This window comes from Coptis chinensis, chromosome 1, assembly GCF_015680905.1.
Source record: "Coptis chinensis isolate HL-2020 chromosome 1, ASM1568090v1, whole genome shotgun sequence".
Taxonomy (NCBI): domain Eukaryota; kingdom Viridiplantae; phylum Streptophyta; class Magnoliopsida; order Ranunculales; family Ranunculaceae; genus Coptis; species Coptis chinensis.
The window spans coordinates 83480080-83499969 of NC_141456.1; the positions used below are offsets into that span (position 1 = coordinate 83480080).

Here is a 19890-nt window from a genome sequence, read left to right on the forward strand (position 1 = left end):
TTAGTGTATTTAATCATAATATTCACATGGCTTTTGACAAAGTGTAAGCGTACAAGGCAGAAGATATGCATATCCGCGCTTACTGGGAAAATGTACGTACAAGAACTTCTACATGGAACTTCCACACATATGTTTAACATGCTAAGGTTGAAGAAACCTGCCTTTATTATGCTATGTGATCACTTTTGGCAAAGGGAGTGGCTTCATGATAGTAAACATATTGATGTAGAGGAAAAAATGGTTATGTTTTTAATGACTATTGGTCACAATAAGCGAAATCAAACAATAGTAGATCGATTTCAACATTCAACACAAACCATTAGCAAGTGTTTTCATGAGGTGCTAATGGCAATGCTCCATTTCTCAAAGGAGATGATAATTGATCCGTTGTTTGACGGGGTTATTCATAAAGGTGGATCTCGTTACCAATGCCGTCTTAAGAGAAGACCATTTAAAGGAGCAATTAGAGCTTTGGATGGTACACTAGTAGATGCACACATTCTACTTGATAAGCAAATTCCCTTTCGAGGAAGAGGAGGTAAGGATTGTTTCCAAAATGTTCTTGGTGTGTGTGATTTTGATATGAAATTTACTTATGTGATGGCTGGATGGGAAGGGATTGCACATGATGCTCGTGTATTAAATGAGACATTAAGGTGGCCTGAAAAAAATGGATTTCCATTGCCTCCTAAAGGCGCGTATCAAAACAACCTCACCGATCAAATATATATTTTTGGTTTACATATTTATGTGTCTCATTATTGTAGGTATGTATTACTTGTGTGATGCTGCATACACACATACTAGGGGCTTTATGTGTCCTTATAGGAATGCTAGGTATTGGTTGGCAGATTTTAATCCCGGTGGTCGTCCTAAAAACAAAGAGGAGAAGTTTAATCAGGCACATTCTTCGCTAAGAAATGTAATTGAGAGAACATTTGGTGTCTTGAAAGCAAGATTCAAGATATTGAAGAAGATGGCTCCATATAGTTTTCGCACACAAGTTCAAATTGTTGTAGCATGCATGGCGATACATAATTTTCTCCGTTGTGTGGCCATTGATGATGATGATCGATTGTTCAAGTGATATGAAAAAGAAAATGTGACTATTCTAGTGAGGTCTTCAATTAACTCTGACAGACCAGAAGCACCACCAAGTATAAATCACACATTTGGACTCGAGGCACATGAGTACATGATCAACTTGCGTGATCAAATTGCAGAACAATTGTTTAGTGGACATATATGATCAAGTTTACAAAAGCCGCACTTTGGAGTTACTTTGTAATGTCATTTAATTTGGTATTCATATTTTATGGATGACCTCATGATTATTGAACTATTATTTATGTTTATATTTTTAGTATTTTTTTTATCTCATATTACTATATCAGTCTTTTAGGCGTCAAAATGTTGAATAAACAAAGGAAACTCTGTCAAATCCATTTTTAACTCTTTTGTTTTATAAGTAATCAAGTTAGTGTTCAAAATAGATTGCAAGGGTAAAAATGTCTAAATGATTTATATTCAGCATTCAGAGTCAGATCATTCTGACATAAAACAAACATGTTTTTCTGAGTTCAGCATTCAGAATTCAACATTCAGAAGGTGGGTCATTCAGCATTCAGAATTCAAAGGCTCAAAAAAACAATGACCCCTTACTGTTAGAAGTTAAGTGGTCACTAATACAACTGTTGTGCAACATGTTAGACACCCCAGTATAAGAGTGTTTTGTGTTGGAGAGATCTAAATCATCACATAAGTTGATAACTATAAGGTTAATAACGAGTATTACACACCCACCCACCCCATGAGATGAGCCAATTAGAATCCATCCCCCCAAAAAAAAATTAGGGTCTTTTCTAGACTTAAAAAACACGGTCAACCCACTTTGACTTTTTTTATTTTTTATTTTTTTGTATATTTGGGGGGAGACCCTAATTTAGAGTCCAAGATGATTGCTAGTCATTGGCTGGAAAACACGGTTGGGATCGGACTCTAAGGCTAAGGCCAGTGCTGGCCAAACAATGGCAGAAACAACCCATGATCCATCCCCACTTGCACTTGGTCTTTGGTTCATATAACCTGTACCGATGTTGTTCACGGTTGTACAAACTGTTCCTAATACTGGAGACCCAAACCCAAAGTCCAATTCAGCTACTGGAAATCTACCTGCTGATGACAAAACTAAACACGGTCCTCCCCTCCCCAACACAATTTTTGCTAGCATCAAACCTGGTCTATGACATTCGATCCAGTCAATTAAATCCAAGAAATGTGCCTCATTGGCAACCTTTGAAATTGCACCATGAACAATCTCTCCCAGATCCGAGAGTGATGCGCCCTTTAAATAACAAATATTTGCCTCGCCGGTAGCTACTGATAGCACGTTTCCTATGTAATTTTTCATTGATTTTGTTTCTGGAAACATCCTAGTACGTCCATCTACTAGCCACCCCATCTTGCAATGTGTTATAGATTCCCCAATTGTCGTTGCCATGATCTTCCATATATATGCTGAGAAAGCCTCAATTTTGGTTCTTTTGACCCCTTTAGCACTAGCGAGTATTTGCAATCGATCTATCTGTAAGGCGTCTATGTGGTATAAACGCCTGATAGTGATGTCATTTGCTGGAATATCAAGAATGTCCATCATATTGCAAGAAATGTAATTATCATCCAAGAACGAGTGGTATGTAGGAGGCGAACGAGCTATGAAATGATTCCTTTGGAGAATAGGGACACATGAAATGGGTTTTCCTCGAGCAAGTTCAGACCATGACCTTAGAAAATTTCCTAAGGCACTTGCATCCCCTAGTGCATGATCAAATGTGAATGTTATGGAAATACTCCCACAAGTGTAATGTGTCACTTGGACTTGCAATGGAAATTCGTTGTTGATAGGAACAAGTTTTCCTTGTAGGTACTGATTAAGATTGTAAAAGTCTAGTCCAGCTAGTGGGATGTTTGCATGAGCTTCCATGACTAGAGCACCAGAATTGTCACATATAATCTCTGGTTCTTCGGTTTTAAGATTTGTAACGATACGGCCAGCAAAAGGATAATAGAGGTCAAGAGTTCTGGCAAGGGGGGACTCAAGTGCTTCAACCATCGACGTACAACTGCCACTTTTAGGTCCCGAGTAGACATAGAAATATGTCACTGGAAATCGACCAGAAAGGAGGTCTAGGTTTGAAAGGGGAATAGGATGAGGGTGCACCGAATGAATCCCAGCCTTAACAATGTTCTTTCTGATAATTTGGACGTTGAACTGTTCATTAGGAGTTGTAAGGTCTTCAATCCCCATTAACTATTGTGGTCTGTGGGGGTAAGAAGGGTTGGGTCTGTTAATAGTCTCGAGTATGTTTGTTGGCTACTGGTGACTTTATAGTAGCATTGAGCAAGGCATACTAAAACCAGGTGACGTGAAGAATATACTAGCAAAGAAGTCATGAGATGCCCCCACCACCGCACCATGCGCGCGATACATGATACATCTATCTCTTTTACTCGATTGATACCCTTTAGTGGATGTAGTATGTCATAGTTACAATGAACAGAGTCGATCAGTTCCCATGTTACAAGAGAGCCGTAACACGGACTTTAAACTTCAAATCAAAATAATTTAGTTAATTGAAAGGAATTTAGTGTTAGACTTAAATAGTTCGGAATGATATGTTTTAGTGTCTTTTCTACTGGTATTAATGCTCAAAACACGCTGAGGCATCCTGAAGCTATGAACATTAATAGAGAAGTGTCAAATCTTAAAGTGACAAGCATAATGGAATAAGTGCTCTGCACTTTAAATTGGACGGTTTGTATGGAAATTGAGATATTGCTCGCAATTATGGAAGTACATTAGTGATGGCCAATTTATAAATGTAGGGGCCAGATTCAAGAAACATTCAGAATAATTACTTGGGCGTTTACCCAAAAAAAACAGGAATTGAAGTGCTTGGCTAAGAAGTTAATATCGGTTTTCAAGGTTAATGGGTAGGGATATGTGCGGTGCGTTAATCTGGTTATTCCGCGATATATATCAACTTAACAAAACAGCTTAGTTTCCTGACTCGCGACTGAGATTCAATTTCAGGAGGTATAAATCGAGGGTCCGTAGTGCGCCACTTGGATTAGAAATGAAGGGACTCTTTTATAGTGAAACCTTCGAAAACCTTTGGTTCTCATTTCTTCTCTCTCCCAACCCACGAACTTCCATATACAACTGTTTTCTTTTGCCAAAATGCCTCTTCCTCCTACTCTATCTTTCTCTTCGAATCCCTACCCAAGAGTCTCAAGTAAGTTTTTTTTATTTTTTTTCCCTTGTTTTTAGTATGTGTATAATTAAAAAGGTTGGATGCTATTATTTTTTTTCTGCAAATTACTCTGTGTTGCGTTCTTTTTGCCATAGATTGATTGTGCAGGGAAAGATCAAGTGACCTGTCGCCTCTGTTTATACTCATCTAGAAAAATATGTGACTATGTGCTATTTTAACTTCATTAGTACTTTCTTGACTACTGCTTTCTTCATTACAAAATTTTAAAAAGCTAAATTTTGCAGTTTGTGCAGAACCCGTTCGATTTCAGGTTTTGTGATGATATTAATTAATATTGTATAGTTGTTATGGTGGGCGCTTTGCATTCAGGCTAAACATGTTGTTGTTCTCTTAATTAAACACCTAAATTTATCTAGAAGTGAGTGTCTAATCTAATAATGCTTCCCAATTTCATTCTCTAGGTTTTATTATCAATTTGTATACATCGCTTGGTGAATCTAACACATTTACTTTCTTCCAAAAGAGCTATAATCATTTCTATTGCAGCAAATTTTCTAGCGCCTATAGCTCAATCAAATATCAGACACCAACTGCGGCTCCTCTTCTTCTCCATATTTTGGTTTCCTTCCATTAGTTCTATTTGGCACGTGAAGTATCTCTTTCTCCCATTTGAGTTGCACCATATATGCTCTTTCATTTTTGTTTGAGTATGGACATTGTTTGAGTTTCTGGACTGATTCATGAGATTATTCAAATTCGCATTGTCGCCTTTCTTAACAAAGAGTTGATTGTAATTAGAATTGAACCACAAATTAATGGGTTGATATTTTTTCATTCTTTGCTCTTTAGTAACGAGTTGCTTGCCATATTTAGAACTTTCTTTACCAATATTTAGTCTTCAATTGCAATGCATGTACACTAAATTGCACTTTCTGGATTACAATGGTGAGATTCTTCCGTTGTTATCCATTGCAAGTTGTTATTGGCAAATTCTAATCAAATGCATATATTACAATAAAATATTAGCAAGTTCGGACCACTAAGCTAATGGGATCACCAACAACGTTTGGATCGTATTGTCACTCCCAATCACATAGAATAGAAGAATTATGTTGGACTCTGGAATCACTAACAATTTACCATACACTGCTTGCATATTTTGGTGCAACACACTTAGCTAAATCGAGGGTCCGTAGTGCGCCACTTGGATTAGAAATGAAGGGACTCTTTTATGGTGAAACCTTCGAAAACCTTTGGTTCTCATTTCTTCTCTCTCCCAACCCACGAACTTCCATATACAACTGTTTTCTTTTGCCAAAATGCCTCTTCCTCCTACTCTATCTTTCTCTTCGAATCCCTACCCAAGAGTCTCAAGTAAGTTTTTTTTATTTTTTTTCCCTTGTTTTTAGTATGTGTATAATTAAAAAGGTTGGATGCTATTATTTTTTCTGCAAATTACTCTGTGTTGCGTTCTTTTGCCATAGATTGATTGTGCAGGGAAAGATCAAGTGACCTGTCGCCTCTGTTTATACTCATCTAGAAAAATATGTGACTATGTGCTATTTTAACTTCATTAGTACTTTCTTGACTACTGCTTTCTTCATTACAAAATTTTAAAAAGCTAAATTTTGCAGTTTGTGCAGAACCCGTTCGATTTCAGGTTTTGTGATGATATTAATTAATATTGTATAGTTGTTATGGTGGGCGCTTTGCATTCAGGCTAAACATGTTGTTGTTCTCTTAATTAAACACCTAAATTTATCTAGAAGTGAGTGTCTAATCTAATAATGCTTCCCAATTTCATTCTCTAGGTTTTATTATCAATTTGTATACATCGCTTGGTGAATCTAACACATTTACTTTCTTCCAAAAGAGCTATAATCATTTCTATTGCAGCAAATTTTCTAGCCTATATAGCTCAATCAAATATCGACACCAACTGCGGCTCCTCTTCTTCTCCATATTTTGGTTTCCTTCCATTAGTTCTATTTGGCACGTGAAGTATCTCTTTCTCCCATTTGAGTTGCACCATATATGCTCTTTCATTTTTGTTTGAGTATGGACATTGTTTGAGTTTCTGGACTGATTCATGAGATTATTCAAATTCGCATTGTCGCCTTTCTTAACAAAGAGTTGATTGTAATTAGAATTGAACCACAAATTAATGGGTTGATATTTTTTCATTCTTTGCTCTTTAGTAACGAGTTGCTTGCCATATTTAGAACTTTCTTTACCAATATTTAGTCTTCAATTGCAATGCATGTACACTAAATTGCACTTTCTGGATTACAATGGTGAGATTCTTCCGTTGTTATCCATTGCAAGTTGTTATTGGCAAATTCTAATCAAATGCATATATTACAATAAAATATTAGCAAGTTCGGACCAGTAAGCTAATGGGATCACCAACAACGTTTGGATCGTATTGTCACTCCCAATCACATAGAATAGAAGAATTATGTTGGACTCTGGAATCACTAACAATTTACCATACACTGCTTGCATATTTTGGTGCAACACACTTAGCTAGCTTCAATCGAAGGTCTGGGTTCCTTTTGGCAGGAAGTTTGGATCTCTTCCCTTACTACTGAACCCAACAGGTTCGTCTTATATTTTCTTGGATGAATGAGTAGTTACAAAACACAACAGGTTTTGACATAGATTTTATCTGAAAGCAATTCTCAAGGGTGTCTTGGAGTAAATTGATCGTAGGAAGTCTATCTTCTATGATTATTTCACCCGCGGTCTTGACATTTTGATGGGCACATACTACGTTTTATCTTCTTGGTAACATGTCCATTGCACCAACATGTCTTCATGCTGTGCAAACTCAAATAAGCATATGATGTTTAATGTGCAGACTTCAATTCATACCTAAAATTCAACTTTCTTATCTCTCGTTCTGAAGGTTCTCTCCTTTGGCTTCTCTACCTGTCTTTTTACTCTACCAAAATTTTTATATGTATACCTTCTTTATGTTGATGGGTCTCCCCTTTCTAGGTGGGGGATCATTCCGGGAAGGAAATGTTTCTAAGCACTGCAATAGTTGTGTTTTTATTTTTGTGTTGTTGTTGCAATAGTTGCATTCCGGTGCACTTATTTGACCTTAAGTTTGTATTTGGGTTCTTAATGCAAGTTATAGTTGCTGTCAAGATCGAGTACCATGGAATTCAAGGTCCATGCCTTAGTTTTTTATGGACTTGGGATATTCGATTCATTGGTTAATTATAGAATTAAAAATTAAATGATAGAAAATTTTCTCTAGCAGTATCGTTTAGGATCCCATTTCTTTCCCCTCCATCACGTTTTCCCTTAGCGAGCCATGTTAAAGTAATTCCTATGTTGCTGCACAGTTTTCTGATGCAAAAGCTGAATGGGACTCTATATTGCGCAGTGCATGGAACCAAGTTTAGTCGTTCCAACGGCGAAAATTGCACCTTACAATGTAGTGACCAGCTCTTGCCAACGCCTCTTTCATCCCTGACAATTGATATATAGAGGTAAGCACTCTTATAACCGCTTTTGATATGAATTGGGTGTGGTAATATTGTTTGTTTTGTTGGTTGTTATTTTTGCAACTCTGTGTAAAATGTTGTTTTCGAAACTCCTTTTTTAGGTTCTATGTCTATATTTGGTGGTTAGTAATATTGCAATTGGTTTTGGTTTTGCTTCAAGCTTTAGAAATATATACCAAGGTGCACGGTTGCAGTTTTTACAAATTTCTTTTATTCTCTTATATTCTAGAAAGTGATTCCACGCTAAACATGCTACCGCCATATTTTTTAGTAGGTAGAAAACAAACTTCTTCTTTCTCTCATCCTTGGTATATAGAAGTTGAACTTCTTTGGAAATCAAGATATCAGATGACATAGTTTGTTACTCATGATTGGTTTTAAAAGGTATGGAAGCTTGAAAGTTGAGATTTGAGAATATCCAAAAATAACTCTTGGTACATTGATATTTCTTCTCCATTTTTTCTCAGATTCAATGTGTGAGAAGTGAAGAATGTGGCTTCTTTCCATATTGAAGTTCAAAGAGCAACAATGATATATGGCTAGATCACTAGAAATTCCACAAGCCCATATAACAAAGAGTCGTTTGTACAACTAATGGAGGAGAAACCAAGTATTGGTCACATACTTTTTTACTTATGCGTATGTTATTCAAATTGATCTCAGGTACACTGTCTTTAACTCTTCTTCGTATGAACTTCCACTATCATTTAACTTTGGTATATGAATTTCATATCAGATTCATTGTGCCATGAGTTTTTGTTCCTACATTAAATACCATAGGCAATGTAGATGGTTATAGATACAAAATAAGGCATATTGTTTATATTGAAGTGCGATGACTGATAAAATAAAATTGAATAGTTTACCTACGAAATGAACGATGAACCCAAAACGTAAGTAAACTAAAACTATTTACGTATCTATATTTATCAAAGTTTCTATTCTCAATTCTATCGAAATAGAGTGGAGTAACAAATTCGTTCCACTCCTAGTTCTCTAGCATGAAATGATTTCATATCTAATTGATCAGTCTTAAGTCTAATGAGAGTTTTACGAGGGGGGAATTATACTACGATGCAACTACCCACAAGATACAAACTATAATTGATTCAACTACGGAAATACTACGTTGATTCTATAATAAGGAATTAGGGGGGGATTGATTCCACCTTAACTCAACTTAACTCACTAACGAATTAATCGTCAGAATCCGAATTGAAGTGCTACTTGAGAACAATTGGTTCTTCCTAATCCCTAATTACACATGACATTTCTACCAATTCATAACTAGCATGTGAACGATTAAACCCATTCTCATGGCGAATTAATCGTTTCTAGAGTGGAATAGAAATTACGACGACTCTACGATAATCGAATCAAGCTTTCAATCAAGGCTTCTCAACCCCTAATGGAGGTTTAGCTGAGAATCATTCCGCCATCATTTCCATATGAATCTAAACTAAACATAATATCAAGATTCGAAATTTACTAATCTAAATTAAACAATAATTAAAATCTAATTAACAACTAAGAAATGATAATCAACAAGAATTAAAACTAGATCTAATAGATTGAAATAACAAAAACCGAAATGACAAGAATAATCACTATTTTATTTATCTAATGAATGATATTCAATGATTCAAGAAATTAATCTAAAACAAGAAAATGAAATTCTAAAACTAAGTTCTAAAACTCATTAATAGAGGCTAACTAATCTAATTCTAATCTAGGTCTAACTATCTACCATTAACAAAGAGCTAAGCTTTTGTTTTTATACTTTCAGATCCAAAAATCGTGCATGGGCTTGGAGCCATGTTTTGGGCCTGATTTCTCTGGCCCAAAACCCAATTTCTTTAGTCCAAAATGGGCTCTTCAGCTGCAGTTGGCTTCGACAGATGTTTTATCCACTTCTACTCCTCTGATTGGGTCAAGGCTTGGACCATTGGAAAGCTCTTTCCGAGCCGGTCATTTTGACATAAGGTAGGCCCAATTCCGAGGTCTGAGTCCAAAGATATGGCCTTCGGAAGTTCTGACTTTTGTGTTGTTGTTTCTGCCCGCGTTGACTTTGACTTTTCAGTTTTGACAGAGGCTTTAGAAAGGCTTTGTCTTCTTGAATCTTGGCCTTTAATCAGAGAACTCCTTAACAACCAACCATTTGCTCCTTTATCTCGCTAAAGTGGCACATTTCTGCACATAATGGACTTTGAAGCCTGGAATGCATAAAAACACGTAATCAGTGTTAACTCTTAATTATTACTCACATAATTGGTCTAAAAGTATGATCAAGGGGTAAAAACTACAGTTTTGGGCTCTTATCAAACCACCCCAAACAGCATTTTGCTTGTCCTCAAGCAAAGATGAGAAATTAAAATAAGTGACCAAAAATGGAGTTCTAACTACTCGCGTTTACTGAGTCGCGATTGCATTGACCATATCTGAACAAGGCCTTAAACCACTAGGAATTTCCAAATGGACGAGTTATAGCCTCATGAGAGTTTTCCAGTGGAGGTACTCACAAACTTCATCTATACTACAACGACTAAGAAATAAAACTATTGTTTCCTTATTTATGTCTCAATTATCTATACATCTCACTAGCAATGAATACATAATAATCATGTCGAAACTTAAGCTAATATATGCATAATAATCAATCATCTACAATAAACATATATACAATGAGTAATACTATAAAATGCAATAGCAGGTCCGTTTCAAACTTCGGAATAAATGTCCTTAAGTAGGTTCTCACAATAATAGTCAAGATACAACACTCGATTTTTCCACTCAAGTTTACTTACTAGTGCTTGCGGTGGGCACACTTTACCTTACAATCTCAATGACACACAAGGAAGCCGGAGTCGATCAAACACATCTGCCACTTACTATCACACTAACCTATTCCTAATTGAGCTAGAGGTCTTTATTAGGTGTTTCGGAGATTAGGAGATGGTTTAAGAAGGAAGGAAATGGATATTCAAAAAGGGACAAGTCTGAGATAATAGAGTCTTGATATTATGTAACTAGAGAAAACTTTGTTATTTACTTTTGCTTCTACACTTTGTTTCCATCCTTAGCCATATTTTTTTTTCCTTTTTCTCTGGCTTTTGACTCCTTTTATTCTATTTTTTTGGAGTTTTTATTTTATTTCTATTTTTATTTTTCTTTTCTTTGGATGGAAACTTCTTTTCTTTATTTTCTGAAGCAATTAACTAACTTTTGTTTATACATGTTTTTCTCTTCTTCTTTCTTCCTTATTCTATTCTCAGACTTATCTAAATTGGGTAGGTTGAATTTTTTTTATTTTGTTTTATTTTGTAACAGGGTAAAGGATTTGTGGTTTATGAAAGGGCTAATGAAAGGCTCGATTAAGCTTAATTAACTAGCGGAAAATATACTTAGGTCGAAATTTCTAGCTATATCGATCCAAAAAGGGCCTAAAGTCTCTCTTATGACATGGTATAGTGGTCAAGCAAGTGGACGTGTGATTTCTCTATTCGGAATATACTTCTCCCTTATGTCATTTCTCAAATGTTTCACTCATATAAGGCTTTAGGCTATATTCTCACAGGATTTGTAGAATAAGTACTCTAGCCTAGATTTCAGAAACTTACTGCCAAACAATCTTAGATACTCATATAATATATTTATAGATAGATGCAAAAATTATTACCTACATATTAACCTAAGTTTCTAAAAACTATTTTAATGCAAAAGCTACGTGAGACTTCTAGATTATTAAGAGCATAGAGAAAGAACCAATACCAATATTCCTAAGTGTATAACATAAACTTTATATTTATATTTATATTTTTTTAAGACAAATAATACGTAATATACAACCTAATATGTGCTTAACATTTACATCGTGTTTCTATACCACCCCCAAACAATTTGGGAGAAGGGGGTTCATGAAACAATTCAATAGCACAATTAAATTATGTAACTAACTAATTTTTATAATTTTTAACATTTTATAAATAAAAGTGCGTAATTTACATCCCAAAAGTGTCTAATTTTTGCAAATGTTTCTATCCCACCCCAAACAATCAACGCTTTGTCCTCAAAGTGTAAAGAGATAAGGAAAATTTTTTCCATAGAAACGTGGCAAAATTTGCGACTGCAATGTAAATATTGTAAAGATGATATGATAATATGAAGCACAATTAAACTGGTGCGCATTTAACTAACATAAACTCTACTTGGAGTAAATATGACAGGGCTTAGGGTGGCAACATGATTTGAAATGAATACCAAAATATGCCCCCTAAACAAAATTGGAAAACTCTTTTTAAGTTTGAAAATTTTGTTTGGCCTATACCTCAAAAAGTTGGTATTGTACTGAAAACTTGGGTCTTTTAAAGTCGATTCCTTAGTCTTATCTAAACATATGTATGAATATGCAGTTTTATCATATATCAACAACCAAATAGTTGTGGATCGTTCCATAAATAAATATCACGAAAAACATATCCAAACACAATCAAGCACCAAGATTTCCTACGACGCAACCTAGTGGAATGAAAGCGAAGTCGGATAGACCTATAACATAACCGAGCATGCACCTTATGTTTCATCTTTGAACGAGAGGGTGTCCTAGTGAATAATAAGTGGAAAAGTGAATGGTTGTGGAAAATATGGTGGATTGGGATAAGTTTTAGAGGGAAAGCATGGAAAAAATGAGGATGTGGGTTTAGCATAAAACTTCATTCATGGTGTAGTTAGGGGACCGCTCAAGTCTGAAAATGAAGGTGTCAAGTGGTTTATCCTTGGGAAGTATTTGTTTACTAGGTGGATTTAAAAATCATGAAGCAGGGGGAGAAACTAAAGGATCGAGTGCAAACTTCGAGGTTCCTTTGAAAAGGTGGACGGTGGGAAATATTGGTGATGGAAGGTGAATGATTCTCATTAGAGCTCTCAAGTCCATATCATCGAAATCTTGATATATGCAAGACATTCCTCAATAGGTGGGTCAAAAAGGATCACCGGATAGAGATTGAAAAATTCATCTTCCGTCCATAGCATCAAGGGATGAATGGTTGTTGGCAAAGGGGACTCGCTGTGGTAAAGAAGCGGTGCAAAAGAGTTCGCGAGGAATTTCTTCTTCGATTTAGTTTACTACCGTGGGAGTCATTGTTAAAGTCGGAATTTCGAAGGAAATGAATTTGTTAATCTGTTTCTCTGAAACATGTTTTTGAAGTAATCTTGAGCTAAGCTCTCGATCATGCTAACCTCTCCATTTGTAGATGAATCGGATATTGTGTCCTCGTTTGAAAACATTTACCTCAAAGAAAAGATGGCCAAAGGACAAGGACATCGAACCATCAAGCGGCGGTTTATGAGCCGCTGGCAAGGCGAAAAGAAGGGACGCTAAAAATGATAGGTACAGAGTCGTTAGTGACTTCTGTGTCGAGGATAACGAAGTCGGCTGGGTAGTAAAAATTTTGGACTTTAACTAGCACGTTTTCAACCACACTCTTAGGATACTTAATAGACCGATCAGCTAATTACAATGTCATTTTAGTAGGTTGCATCTCCTCTAGACCTATTTGTTTATACAAATAAAATGGGAGTAAGTTAACATTAGCCCCCAGGTCTAGTAGTGCGGTCGTCATGTGAGAATCTCCTAAGGTGCATTATACAGTAGGACGACCAGGGTCCTTGTACTTAACAATTCCATTATTTTCGGATAAAGTTGGGAACTGTTCAGTTAGAAAGGCGTCTTTAGGTATGTTGGTCTTACGCCTAGCGATTACCTGACTCCTTAAGAAACTTAAGCGTGGTTAGGTAGCTTTTGATAGCTTCGAGAAAAGGAAGGTTTATCGTTAGATTTTTGAAAACGCGTTCCTAATCTCCTCAAAGTTAGTATCCCCGGTTACCATGGCTAATTTCTGAGGGAACGGTGGTTTCGCTTCTATATTTAGCGTATGGCTCGACTTGATGTGTAACCTTGGCTTCTCTTCTTTCTTAGGTTGTGGTTTAACCGGGTACCTCTACGGTGGTAGGTTCTTCGGTTTCTATTTCGGTATCTAGTTTGATATCCGGTGTAGGAGTATCGATGGGGTAACTATAGGCATAGTTACTTTGTTATCAACCACTCTTCCGAAAGAGAGGTGATGGCATTTAGCTTCACCTACGGTTGTAGTTTCCGCACTAGTATTACCGTTTACCTCAAAGGCCGTGTTTGCCGCTCTGGTTGGGTATAATCGCTTGACCGAAACACGCCTTTTTGGTTGGGCTTTCTCTTGGGCTAACCGTTGGTTTAAATTATTAACGGATTGTAGAATGTGTTGGTTAGATTTAGCCATGGTTTGGAAAAGTTGTTGGCTCACTTGTATGAAGGTGTCAAGACGATCCGGTTGTGTGGGTGCAAGAGTCACGGGGTTGTTGGATCGAACTATCTCGCGTTGATTATTTATGGGCGGATTGTGATAGTTATTATTTACCTAACGATACCTCTATTAGTATTATAATTATTATAACTACATTGACCTTGTGCTTGACCTTGTCGAGGTTAAACTTTGGTTGTTATAATTATTATAATTACCCCGATCCCCGTCCTTGTTGTTGGGGTGGAGCTTGGTTATAATTGTGCGTTAGCCTAACATATTGATTATTATACCACCACAGTAGTGTGACTTGTTGGTTATTTCTCCAACCGAAGTTGGGATTTTGTCTCCAAGGGCGTTAGGTTCATTTGTTAATGGAACAAGAATGTTCATAGGTTATAGGGCGATGGAGTCGATGCTCGGGACTCCAACGAAAACTACATGGATTTGAATTTACATTCATGACGGGATAGGCTTTTGTTGTACGAAATGGCCTCTACCTTTTTGTGAGGGATTCAATTAGAGTTTTAAGCTCGGGATCCGATTTAACCTCAAACATACCGTAGCCTTTAACTGCTTGAAGAAGAACTAGCGGAGCGGGAGTAATCGTCACTACCCCCAATTATTATTACGCTTTAGTCCGATCTTCCAAAAATTTATATGCCTCGGTGGCTCCTTTACTTAGGAAACTACCCCCATTCATTATGTCTAGGACTTCTTTATGGTGGTGTAGAAGTCCTTTGAAAAGGCACGAACTAACGTGTCTTTTGCTAGGTGATGGTGTGGACACTCTATAAGGAGATCGGTGAAACGATTCCAAGCCTCCTGAAAATGATTCATGAGGATTACGTGAAAGAAGTGAATCTTGGAAATCATTTCATCCGCCTTTAGGGGTGGGTAAAATGTTCCATAAACAATCAACAAGTTTGGCCCACGAGTCCACGAATTAAAGCGCTTGGGCAGTTAACCAAGACGCCGCCTTTATCGCCTAAGGTGAAGGGAAATACCCTCGGTTTAATTTGTTCCATACCAACCGTAGGATGGTGGAATGTTGTAAGGACTTGTTCAATCCTACGCGTGTCTTGATAAGGTTTTTCATGGTCTAAAACCATGAAAAGCGGGTAACAAATTAAATATATTTGGGGGATGCGAAATCCCCAATCGGTCCGCTAGAACGATGCAAGATTTAGGGCTATCGCCGAGGCTTTATAAAAAGTCGAGAGAGAGAGTCTCTTTTCTTCATCCATAATATCGGTGGTGTGTGTGAAATAGTAGCTAGAGGTGTAGTGGGTGGGAAACTAGATAGACTTGTTTGTTGACGCGTTGCGCGTAATTACGTTAGTTGTTTTTCTTTGACCGGACCTTAATCTCATGCAAGACTAAGTCGAACTTAACTAAACATGCAACACTCCAAACAATTCTCGATATACTAGTAGAAACCTCTAACCGGAGATGCGAGGTGTGGAAGAAAGGAATACCTGATTGGCCCTTGCTTCGCTTATGAATATCGTCTTGTTTACGCGTGTTCGATGTATATAACAAGTTAAAACACTGAAAAAACTTGAAAAATCGAAATTCAAACAAACCTGTGGAAATCCGCAAAAATTTCAGCTTAGAGGCGTGGGTGCGATCGCTTTGGCTGGGTCGGCTCCGTGTTCCATAACTTAGCGAAGTCGCGCTCGGTATGGTATGGGGGGTCGCTTCTATGTTCCAAGAACTTAGCGCTGGTCGCTTCTATGTTCCAAGAACTTAGCGGTCGCTTCAAGGTTCCAGCGTTTTGCGCAGTGCTTTTGAAGCGGTGGTCGTGCTCGCGGTAATTTTTCGCGAACTTTTCAATCTTTGAAACGAACAACCACAGTATGAATCAAATAAGGGTGGGTGGGTGAAATGGGACTTAAAAATGACTAATTATACTATGAAAACAATGCTAAAGTGAAACTAAGATGGCAGCGGCGCCATTTGATAAAATAAAATTGAATAGTTTACCTACGAAATGAACGATGAACTCAAAACGTAAGTAAACTAAAACTATTTACGTGTATATATTTTTATATTTATCAAAGTTTCTACTCTAAATTCTATCGAAATAGAGTGGAGTAACAAATTCGTTCCACTCCTAGTTCTCTAGCATGGAATAATTTCATAGTTAACTAATCGGTCTTAAGTCTAATGAGAGTTTTACGAGGGGGGAATTATAGTACGATGCAACTACCCACAAGATACAAACTATAATTGATTCAACTACGGAAATACTACATTGATTCTATAATAAGGAATTAGGGGGGGATTGATTCCACCTTAACTCAACTTAACTCACTAACGACGAATCGTCGTAATCCGAATTGAACTGCTACGCAGAACAATTGGTTCTTTCTAATCCCTAATTACACATGACATTTCTACCAATTCATAACTAGCATGTGAACGATTAAACCCATTCTCATGGCGAATTAATCGTTTCTAGAGTGGAATAGAAATTACGACGACTCTACGATAATCGGAATCAAGCTTTCATCAAGGCTTCTCAACCCCCTCTAATGGAGGTTTAGCCGAGAATCATTCCGCCATCATTTCCATATGAATCTAAACTAAACATAATATCAAGATTCGAAATTTACTAATCTAAATTAAACAATAATTAAAATCTAATTAACAACTAAGAAATGATAATCAACAAGAATTAAAACTAGATCTAATAGATTGAAATAACAAAAACCGAAATGACAAGAATAATCACTATTTTATTTATCTAATGAATGATATTCAATGATTCAAGAAATTAATCTAAAACAAGAAAATGAAATTCTAAAACTAAGTTCTAAAACTCATTAATGGAGGCTAACTAATCTAATTCTAATCTAGGTCTAACTATCCACCATTAACAAAGAGCTAAGCTTTTGTTTTTATACTTTCAGATCCAAAAATCGTGCATGGGCTTGAAGCCATGTTTTGGGCCAGAGAATCAGGCCCAAAACCCAATTTCTTTAGTCCAAAATGGGCTCTTCAGCTGCAGTTGGCTTCGATAGATGTTTTGTCAACTTCTGCTCCTCTGATTGGGTCAAGGCTTAGACCATTGGAAAGCTCTTTTTGAGCCGGTCGTTTTGACATAAGGTAGGCCCAATTCCGAGGTTTGAGTCCAAAGATATGGTCTTCTAAGTTCTCACGACTTTTGTGTGTTGTTTCTGCCCGCGTTGACTTTGACTTTTCAGCTTTGACCGGGCTTTAGAAAGGCTTTGTCTTCTTGAATCTTGGCCTTTAATCACAGAACTCCTTAGCAACCAACCATTTGCTCCTTTATCTCGCTAAAGTGGCACATTTCTGCACATAATGAACTTTGAAGCCTGAAATGCATAAAAACACGTAATCAGTGTTAACTCTTAATTATTCCTCACATAATTGGTCTAAAAGTATGACTGTTACAGGGTTAAAACTACAGTTTTGGGCTCTTATCAATGACCATATTGTCTAAATGCTTATTTGCTTAGTCTATTGCCATAGCATGAAGGTTTTGTTGTTTTTAGAATGCCTTAGTTTTTGTTTTTTTCAATACTGAAAATTAGAAATGCTATATTTGGAGAATACAGTTGCACACTAGCTACGCACTTGGGATACAAAATTGGATGGGTATATGAAGATGATGCAATTGAGCAAATATTGCGTGAACTTTTTTATTGGATGAACGCAATGGCTTATACTTCATTTTGCACTTTGGAAACTTTTTTTCCCTAATGCAAAGAAACAAGTGTTAAATAATATTCTAGCTAATTGTGTTAGCTTACATATCCTTCTTTCAATTGTGTTAATTGTGACTTTTTGTTTTGGTTTTTTAATGACATTGAATAGTTTTGAGTTTGCTTTGCGAAAAACAGAGGTTATCATTAGTTTCAGGTTACATATCCAAAAGAAAGGAATGAAAGCAAATCCCAATCACAAGATAAAGAGCTTCAAATGTGAATGGCCATACTCCAAAAATTATACATGTCCGTCAGCAGCAACAAGAGACTTGACATGCATCATACAATCTTAGGCAAGTATAAATATAGTTGGAACATATATTTGTAACATTGATATTGGAGCAATTTTAAGGTTTAGTTGATTTTGAGTCTTAATATCCAAATCATTTTATCCAGGTGGTGTGCCCAGTGCTTACACAGGTCGACTGGAAATACAGACTAGCTATGTAGCATATACAATTTCCATTGTGAAAGGGATATAAGTAAGGCTTTAGAGCTATGTGGAATCACATTTAGGTGGAGTCACATCCTTCTGCTGCTCTCCAAGCATTCAAAGCTAACAAGGGTCATCGGAAAGCAACTACGTGGATTAACATATCAACAACATGGAGCTGACATATATGCAAGAATGGGAGCATCATTAGGCCCATTGAACTTCGAAATGGAGGGAAGGCAAACCTGACTTCCTACACTAAATGGCCCAAGATGGAGTTGAGATAGTGATATTGATGCAATTTTTACATTTGAAAAAGAACAATTCATTTTATCATGTTGTATGTCTTAATCTACCTTAAAAAATGTCAAAGATATCATTATATATTGGGTAGGATTGTTAAGGGTTAAAAAGACTTTTTATTTATATCTTGGTCTCAGAATTTTTGGCAATAGTAGGTGCAATGGTGATCGAACATGACCAGGTCAATAAGACAACTTTGTTGTCCACACCCCACATTACAATATTTTAGGTGACGACAACAGAGTTGAGTTGGCATACCGATTTTCTCACTGTAGTATTTGATGCCAAATATTACTTTTTGAATGTTTTAGAGATTATTAATGATAACTTACTGAATTAAATTGGCCTTAAGCTCGGATGTATTTCAAAATCTGATAAGAAAATAGAATACCATCTATGTTTCGTTATGCGTGCAACAATTACCTCAAAGTTCATACAATGACATTTTGCAGTAGAATAGAAATACAGATACTTCAAGTTATATAATCAAATTAACTACATGTCAACCCCTTTTTTTTTAGCACAAGTTGGTTAATACATATTAGGATTTTTTTTTTATAAGAAATATTAAGAAAATTCAAATATTTATATTTAGAGATTCCATGCCGAAGGCATGGGCATTAACTAGTTTACTTAAAAAACAGGGCAGTCTTGATAGCCAAAAGCTGGGATTCAATTTAAGGGGGGTATAAATCAAGGGTGGGGACTACTGCCACGATGACCGTCGTGAGTTGGATTAGAACTTGGGTGAAACCATCCGTGTTGCACTTTATGACATTCCCATGAGGAGCCACCCAATGTACCTCTTGTATTGTTTGAGCTGGAGCACTCTTCGCTTGTACATCGAGCCTTTTTAGCATTCAAAACTCTATCATGTCATTTCACTTCCTTCCATGCGAGAGCGAACCTTAAACTTTCATGCCCCTTAGAATCTCTCACTTCATGTTGCCCATGTGAATGGGGATGTCCTCGAAATGTTCTTTGTTTCTAGTCTTCCATACTTGAACCATGATGTGTATTGTAGTTGCATTCCACAGGTCTTGAATGATGGGGCTGTTGTTTTCTGTCGCATTCAGTAGGGCCATGAAATTAAACTTTGAGAGGGTTACTTCGAACATATGTGCTGTCCAAGTCCAAACTTCTCAAACTTTGGTGCAATCCCATTGAAGGTGTTGTACGAATTATATTCTTCTTCTTGATGATAGAAATGGTATCTAGAAGCCAGCTTTACCCCAACCTTTTTCACGCGATCATCAGTTGGCATGACTTTTTGTATGAGCTTCCAAGTTATGCAGGCAG

At 36.6% G+C, this 19890-nt stretch overlaps 1 protein-coding gene, 1 long non-coding RNA gene and 1 pseudogene across 9 annotated transcripts; 2 read left to right on the forward strand and 1 right to left on the reverse strand.

Annotated features, from left to right (window-relative positions):
* The first annotated feature begins 345 nt into the window (after nucleotides 1-345).
* Nucleotides 346-2907, forward strand: LOC147525509 (uncharacterized; annotated as a pseudogene). Its single transcript, XR_015205519.1, has one exon. The product of XR_015205519.1 is annotated as an uncharacterized LOC147525509 (transcript).
* LOC147525510 (HXXXD-type acyl-transferase family protein) lies at nucleotides 1510-3370 on the reverse strand. Its single transcript, XM_086607746.1, has one exon. The coding sequence runs from the start codon at nucleotides 3305-3307 to the stop codon at nucleotides 1943-1945; it is 1365 nt and encodes a 454-aa protein (XP_086463872.1). The 5' UTR covers nucleotides 3308-3370; the 3' UTR covers nucleotides 1510-1942.
* Nucleotides 3371-4379: 1009 nt separating this feature from the next.
* On the forward strand, nucleotides 4380-18672 carry LOC147525511 (uncharacterized). Of its 7 annotated transcripts, none has more exons than XR_015221869.1 (6): nucleotides 4380-5648; nucleotides 7669-7774; nucleotides 7891-8173; nucleotides 8257-8452; nucleotides 17991-18148; nucleotides 18252-18672. It is a non-coding gene; the product is annotated as an uncharacterized LOC147525511 (long non-coding RNA). The 7 variants fall into 7 exon arrangements; XR_015221866.1 differs by lacking the exon at nucleotides 7891-8173 and adding an exon at nucleotides 6801-6874 and having other exon boundaries at nucleotides 4381-5648; nucleotides 7628-7774; XR_015221868.1 differs by lacking the exon at nucleotides 7891-8173 and adding an exon at nucleotides 6801-6874 and having other exon boundaries at nucleotides 4381-5648.
* The last annotated feature ends 1218 nt before the right edge of the window (nucleotides 18673-19890 follow it).